Source organism: Octodon degus, unplaced genomic scaffold (assembly GCF_000260255.1).
Source record: "Octodon degus isolate 3935 unplaced genomic scaffold, OctDeg1.0 scaffold00022, whole genome shotgun sequence".
NCBI lineage: Eukaryota > Metazoa > Chordata > Mammalia > Rodentia > Octodontidae > Octodon > Octodon degus.
The window spans coordinates 19,028,209-19,036,384 of NW_004524598.1; the positions used below are offsets into that span (position 1 = coordinate 19,028,209).

Below are 8,176 nucleotides of genomic sequence, written 5' to 3' on the forward strand. Positions count from 1 at the left end.
AGGTTTGTACCTATGTTGTTTATTATTTTTTGCCTATATCTTGTAATATGAGAAACTACTTTGGCAGTAACAATACACAATGTACTAACCATTGTTACTCTCCTAAAATCTTGTTTTGAGATTTTGTACCATTGTTTTTATTTTTTTTATTTAAAATAAAAATAACTGATGTAAAAAAAATTAAAAAAAATAAAACCAAAAAAAATTTATTTCATGGACTGCTATATTTGCATTCTGAGGTTAATTATAAAAACTATAAAAATACTGCCCAAGAATCACATCCATTTATTTGCTGAGATAATTTATTTCAAAAGCTGATTACATTTAAAAGAAAAGTTGTAAGACAAACGAAGATGCCCACCCTTGAGTGTTTCTTCACACAGGTTGAATGCGATGAGTGGGAATGACAGTGCTGTCACAGTCTTTTTTTTTTTTTTTTTATCATGGTGCTTCAGGAGACAAGCAATTTTCATTTTGATCCAAATTTCAAGGGACCTAAGTCCTATGAGAGCACAGCCTTGAAAATTCTCAGCTTGATCTGAATCATTAAAGAATCGCAATTCTATCAAAGTCTGCAGATGTCATAGCTAATGCTTCTTTTGAACACTGCTGTACAGAGCAGGTTTTCTAAATACCCAAGAGTGAGAAGTACTGCTGCGTGGGACCAAATTGGTAGCTAGCATAGCGAGAACTTTCCCGTGGTTACTGCCCACCCAAGTGGTGCAGCTCTTCCCCCTTTGCCCTGCCCTATGCACAGTGGGTGGTTCAGTAAATTTTGTTTTCACATCTGCAGGTGGCCTTGCACTTCTCCACGAGCAGTTGGTGTTCACAGCCAGCTGTGCTCTTCAAAGACTCGCAGTTACTAAGGAGATCTTCATACTCACAGCTATTGGCTGAAACAAAAAACAGACTCAGTTACTTTACTGTAGTTTTCCCCAGTGAAATGAACCACACCCTCCAAGTACACAGGGGAGGAGGCAGTAGCGAACAGCCTACTGGGTGTCACTCCCAGGCTCTTTATGTCTTGAGGGCTGTATGCCGTGTCTTAGTCTCAGCTCATTTCTAAAATGTAAATTCAGTTTATTTCTAAAACTAATTGACCTGCAGTTTCCCTCAGAAGACTGAATAAACTGAGAACAAACACATCTCTACATCTGCAGAGTCTAATATGGGCACCACTACTAGCCACATACAACTTTTAGCTTATATTAAATTAAATATTTCTGCCTTTTAAACTTACTAGCCCCACTTCAAGTGTTTAGAGCTTAGTATGTGGGACTAGTAGCTAAATTTATAAGATGTATAGAGCATGGCTATTATCTTACATTATTGGACAACTGGCTTTATACTATAGTGCTTTCTTTTATTTATTTATTATTATTATTATTATTATTATTATTTTTTTTTTTTTCTTTTTGGTGGAACTGGAGATTGAACTCAGGCCCTTGCACTTGCCAGGCAAGCGCTTATTTTACTGAGCCGTCTCCCCGGCCCTGTACAGCGCTTTCTTTCTGTAGTACATTGTCTTTATGGATGGATGCAAACATCAAACAAGTATATGGGGCTGGGGAGTTAGCCCAGCTGCAGAAGTACCTTCCCGGAAAAGTCAAGGTCCTGAATTTAATCCCCAGTACCAGAAAAAAAAAAAAAAAAAAAAAAAAAAAAAAAAACCCAAAAAACCCAAGGATATGATTTTATTTTGGGAGGTGTTCCCTCAAGAACCCCAAGTGGCAAATTTTAAACTGAACTCGTGATTCTACCCACGAGGCTGACAGTTTCTAGCTATGGTTCCATGTACCTTCTTCTCCTACACAGCCTTGGTGAGACAGCACTGCAGTTCTTCAGCTGGAAACCAGCTGGGCCTTCCCTTGGCAAGCACTCTAGCAAGGTGGCGAATGCTGCCTGTTGTCGTTCTTTATTTATTTAGTGTTGCAGCATTGCCTTCATTTCTTTTTAAGGCCATGTTTTTCAAGAGCTCCACAGCTGGCTTCCTTTTGGTTTCTGCATACTATCATGAGAAAGCCACTTATAAGACATGACTCTCCTTACTCTACTGAGTGCTCATTGGGAAGAGGCTAAATCCCAAGTCCTTAACAAGTAGCCTTCAGCAGCGGGATAAACTCTCAAGTTTTTCCTTTCTTAGGTGATTGATGGCTTTGATATCTTCAATATTTTAAATTGTGTAATTATACAAACAAATCAGAAAAATTCTAAGTAAAGGTGAATGCAAGTGAAAGTGGAAATCCACAGTGAGTCAATGTTGTCATTCATAATAATTTCAATAAAATATCTTAACTACAAAAATCATAATCATTTTCCCTCTATTCATGACAAAAATGAGATATATGGTATTTTATTTTTTCTTGTGCAATAATATGTTTTGTGAGCTAATACAGTATACAGATTAGATTTTGTCATTAAAAATGTTCATAAGGGTTGAAGTAGCTCAGTGGCACAGCGCTTGCCTGGCAAGGGTGAGGTCCTGAGTTCAGTTACCGGTCCAAAAAAATGTTCATAATAGTACTACTAAGTTGTAGAGCAAATTAACATTTATTAAGATAAAAACTATGATCCTAATTATACTACAGAAGTTGATAAAATCATCATGATGAAATTACTGGCGTAGAATAAATAGTAATGTTTGGTATCCAGTCTAGACTGAGCCTTACTACCGTCTCAGTACCCTTATATTTTTACAATTTGATTTTTTAAGTACTTTTCTTAAATTTTAGTAAGGGTCTATAGGGTTCACAGGGTCTCACTACTAGACTGGATTCGTAGTGATCTGCCTGTGCTCAGCCTCCCAAGAGCTGGGATTACGGGCGCGCCACGCCACGCCCAGTCGCAAGCGCCTTCTCAGAGCGCCCTGGATGGGGGGCGGGGCCGGGGTCGCTTTCAGGGCTCGAACCCGGTTGCTGTGTTTGCCTAAGCAGGAGCTTTAATCTGCTGCGCTACCTGGCCGGGCCTACTGAACGCTACTTTTGGCACAGCTAACACTGATGAGATGAACTCTATCAGAGGAGTGTCCAGCGAAGGTTGCTAGGCTCTTCCTACGCAGAGGTCAGTGTAGCGGGTTCCAGCACAACAAGGTCCTTTCCATGCTAAGTAAAGCGTGGGTTACTGAAGTGTGTATGACGTTCATAAACACATTCGGGAACATTAGCTTTCGCTTTTTCATGAACACATTGTGCAACTTACGGGGCAACTTACGGGGCAGATTCTCAATTCATAGAAACAAAAGGCAGCGCCAGCCCTGCGCTAGCCCCCCGCCGGCCCGCGGACTTACTGCACAGCCCGTGCTCGCAGTGCCCCGGGCAGCTGGCGCAGGGCTGTCCTTGCTTGTAAGGGGTGTTCTTTGCGCTCACGCTGTTCCCGCTGAAATTGGAAACACACAGGGTAAGCCGTCTTCACTTGGCTGTTTGGCTCATGGTCTCAGACCTCAGTCCCCAAAATCCCTAAATAGTTATTTACTGCCTTTCGCTGTGTCAACAAAACTGAAAAATTACAACTCTGAAAGTGGAAATCACCTAAGAGTGTACATTCCCGAATTCCAAAGCGACCCATCTGTAATTCCACAACCGAAGCACCTCAAATGAGATAAACAGTGCCTAGAATTTTCAGACTATCTTTTGCTGTGGTAGCATCCTCTTCATTTCTGAAAAGATTTGGTCGATTGGCTAAGTCAGGGGAACCGAGAGGGCTGACCAGAGACAACTCATATTCCCAGGAGAGGAAAAAAATGATTAGAAGATAGCTAGTTACATTAAGGAAAAGTATATTTAATATTGCCATTGTAGAGAACAAAGACCTGTACTAATAGTGTTTAGACAAGAGATCATGTCTGCATCTTGTCCTCTGAATAACGCCTACAAAGACAACAATATGCAATGTATTAATTATTGTAACTGTTCTACTAACCTGTTTTGAAACTGTCTCATTGCTATTTCTTTCTCAATAAAATTAATATAAAAATATTACCAATTATATATTTTAAAGATGAGAAATATATTTTGACACACAAAATACAGCTTCTATATCTATTTTATTTAATTGGTGGGGACAGTGGCTTCTAATCAGTTGTGTTTGTGAGCAGTATGTGCCTCAAGATGCTCCGTGAGTTTCTAGAGCTGGCATGTGTTATTTATTTATGTTTAGCAAGCAGGGGCACTCATTTAAAAAACCAGCTGGATAAACACCAATATCCAGGGTGTAATGATCTTACCCTGATGAACTCATGGACGATCAATATCCTACAGCCCCTTATCCTACCCCAAGCAACGCTGGAATGCCCAGGAGCCCAATCTCCATGACGTCAAGTAGGACGGGGGTTAGGGCCGTGCCCCTGTCCTCAGCTCCAGCCACAGGACATTGCTGCACTTGGGTGAGCATCTGGAAAAACTGTGAAATCCAAGGAAAAGTGTTCTGAAGTTGTCCCTCCCCAGCTTCCTCTCATTATTCATTCCTCCCGGGCCAGGCACTGAGTTTGCCTGCCTTCTCCTAGGGCCTTTTAATTCCATTAAATCCTAGGAGGTGTTTGCAGAAAGGTCCGTTTAGAGGTCCAGCCCCTTAAACCAGGGCAACCCTGCCATCTGGCTTGTCCACAGTCTCTAAATAACTGTGATGGGATGCTTAATTTGGGGCTTCTTTCCCTTCAAACAGTAAAAAATTAAAAACAGCAAATACATTGTGAATGTATCTTTAGGATAGGAATTTTTTTTGTGTATAACTCCAGACATATTGCTTAATAAAGGGTCCTGTTTCTGCTACAAGGCCTCAGGAAGAGGGTACTAAAGTTTCCCATGAGAATGCTGAGGAACTTCAAAAAAATCATTGAGACCTAAGAGTGGATTGTTTATAATGGTAACAATAAAGGCATTTTTAAAAAGGTAATCAGAAATATAGGGCTGCCCAGAGAGCTCAGCAGATTAAAGTGCCAGCTTAGACAGAGGCAGGGACCAGAGTTCAATCCCCAGGGTGCCATGCTGGGCCTGTACCCGGGACACGCTGAGACTGCAATTGAGACTGGGCATGGTGGCACATGCCTGTCATCCCAGTGCTCAGGAGGCTGAAAACAGGAGAATCACTACCAGTCCAATCTGTGTAGTGAGACCCTGGAGACCCTGCATTAAATACATTTTTAAAAAAGGTAATCAGAAATATTTGTGAGGAAAAGGCTGACATCACAATACAGCAAACTTTATTTGCTATCCACCTAGGAAGGAAAGCTTCAGATTTTATATTTGTAATTGAGAACTGGATTGTTCTCTGAGAAATTTAAGGTGTCTCAAACTTAGAAAAAAATTCCAAAGAAGTATCGTCTCTTTATTGAAATGTGCTTTTTAGTTTGGTTTGTTTGCTATATGAGGAGTTTTAGACATTAAATTGCAAGTGGTACTATTAAAAATGCGTCTACTTACGCAGGGCAGTACTGGCAAACATAGTAGTATTTCAGACTATCTTGATTCGGACAGTAGGCAACTCCGCAGCCGACGAGGTAAGATGAATACCAAACAAGCTACAAATTCACAAGGGAATAAAGACAGGAGACTATATCATGAAAGAGGAGGAATGTTAAGAAAAAAACAAACAGCCAAGAAAACATCCAAAAATGTTAGTGATGTAGTTTTATCATATATGAGTTAGTGAATCAAAGTCACACACAATTGAAATACTGAGTTTTAGGGGCCAGAGAGATGGTTCAGTGGAATAAGTGCTTCCCTGGCAAGCACAAGGGCCTGAGTTCAATCCCCGGGTCCGGAAAAAAAAAAAAAAAAAAGAAAAAAGAAACAAGAAAAGAAAAAAAGAAATACTGAGTATTTATTTTTTTTTAAAAAAGAGTATTTAAAAAAAAGAGTATTAAAAAAGAAATATTAAAAAAAGAAATACTCAATGAACACATTGAGCATTTTTCCTTCTACAATGTAGAAAGAATAATTGTTTGCTACTCTAGCAGGAATTTCTTCGACCGAACACAAGTGTCAGATCCTGATAAAGTACCAAGGAAATGTTAAGAATATCTCATGTATGCACAGACTGAACCCCCAAACTAAGCCCTGAAGTTAGTCATCAGTTAGAGAAGTTGGCCGTTGTGCAGTATTTGTGGCCGAGCTGGCTGTCCTGCTGACCTGCGTGTAATGCCCCACGATGGCGCTGTGAGTCTTGGGTCCTACTCCATAAGTGAAATCTTGGCTTTCGTCAAACCAGCTTTGGATTGCGTTTGACCAGGAAGTAGGGTCACTTGACATGTAGAGATTCTCGCCACACTTGGTACCTAAGCAACAGCAGGGCATTGCGGTGAAAGCAGTAAAGCTCACAGAAGTAAGACAAATAGACTGTAAAGACCAAAGATGCTCTCCCTGAAACACAGAGCTGCTGAGTGCTAGCTTTTGATTTCTATGTGGGGAGGGGCATCTCGCTTCCTTATTAGCTCTAAAGTGTACCAGAAGACGGAATCGCCTAAGCATAACTTAGGCTGCTCCAAAACATAAATTTTTGGGTAGATTAAGAAGCTCCCATTCTTTAACCCCTCTCCCCTTTTTTTAAAAAAATGTATTTAGTACAGGATTTACTGGGTCCTACTACACAGATCGGACTTGTAGTGATCCCCTGTTTTCAGCCTCCCAATCTCTGGGATTATAGGTGCGCTCCACCACGCCCAGTCTTAGTTGCTGCACTCTCAGCATGTCCTGGGGGCAAAGCCAGCACAGCATGCTGGGAATCGAACCCCAGTCCCTGCGTCTGCCTGGGCAGGCACCTTGATCTGCTGAGCTATCTAGCTGGCCCTCCCTTCCCCTTTTTGACTATCAAAGACACAATCACTTCTATGCTAACTTTTTAACCCCAAGTTGTCAGATTTCTGTTGCAGGCTTGCTAAAGACAGCATCAGTTCTGACACTTTTTCTCCAGAGCTTGCCACCCTACCAAAACATTTTTTCACAAATAAAGACTCAAAAAATGTTTATGATTTTGTAATAATTTCTTTAAAGAAAGGCCTTTGTAGGCAATCTTTAGCAGTACCATACAAGAGACAAGCGACACCAGGAGCAATTTTCAAAACATGTGAGTCTTTCCTAACCCGTGAGTCAGAATATCACTAGCCCGTGTGCTTTTCAGAATTAGAAAAGAAGTGCCTTGCAGCCCAGAAGTGTTTTCATAGCTTTATAAGCCTTTTTAAATTAATTAATTATTATTTTTTTTATTTTTAAAGCATATACAGAATAGTGATACAAAAGAAAAAGTTAAAAATGGTACAGACCTTCACTAAACAAAATAATATGAATTTGACAGTGCTTTTTGTATTGTATAACATTGTCAAGAATTAGTTGTTCAGATATATGCATGCAAAATTGGGGAAAGAAAGAAAGAAAGAAAGAAAGAAAGAAAGAAAGAAAGAAAGAAAGAAAGAAAGAAAGAAAGAAAAGTTTGCAAGTCCTTTTTTAAGGTTTACATTTTAGAAACATGTAATGTCACCAGGCTGCCTAAAAGAGTATGAAATGCCCTAGAATGTCTCCCTTAACAGCAAATAAAGGATCTATTCTACAGTATACTTAGATCTTTTAAATATTCAGTGGTAATCGTCCTGTATGATTTCATCATTACCATACCACTAGCAACAGAAATAATAAAAGTTCAACTGAAATAATAAGCAAATAATTTTTTTAAAGAATAAAAAATAATGATAGGAAAAAACAGCCTTAGAAATGATACAACATTTCACGAAATGAAGCAGTAGGAATTCAACAATGGTTGCTGTACTACATGATGCTGTCTTCAAAGTAGGTGGACACCTTAAGGACATAGGGGGAGGTATGACTTTTTTGTTTTCATGAACAAAAATCCAACTTCATGGAAAATATTTGAAAGAAAAACTGGGATCTCATATTTTTGAAAAGTTTCTGCAAGTCTAAAGAAACAACCAACAGAATAAGAAGAAAACCCACAAATTGGGACAAAGTATAGTGGACCCTTCTTCAGACAAAGGACTCCTATGTAGAACATATAAAGAATTTTTTTTAAAAATCAAGCCTCCAAAATTCAAAGACTCAATCCAAAAATGGGCATCTGAGATGAATATATACTCCACAAATGTAGAGATACAAATGGCAAATAAATACATGAGAAAGTGTTCAGCACCATTGGTCAGTCAAGAGATGCAAATTAAAACAACACTGAGATA

The 8,176-nt window shown here is 39.5% G+C and overlaps 1 protein-coding gene across 6 annotated transcripts in view; it reads right to left on the reverse strand.

Annotated features, from left to right (window-relative positions):
- Positions 1–423: 423 nt before the first annotated feature.
- The window catches only part of LOC101577929 (cysteine-rich secretory protein 2), a 32,536-nt gene continuing 24,783 nt past the window's right edge, over positions 424–8,176 (reverse strand). For all 6 annotated transcript variants that reach the window (XM_023712021.1, XM_004628273.2, XM_023712020.1 and 3 more), the window contains 4 exons: positions 6,126–6,271; positions 5,418–5,515; positions 3,287–3,375; positions 424–893 (listed from right to left, as the gene is read on the reverse strand). In XM_023712021.1, the coding sequence (XP_023567789.1) occupies positions 766–893; positions 3,287–3,375; positions 5,418–5,515; positions 6,126–6,271 (461 nt within the window). In that variant the 3' untranslated portion in view covers positions 424–765. The remainder of the gene's footprint in view (positions 894–3,286; positions 3,376–5,417; positions 5,516–6,125; positions 6,272–8,176) is intronic.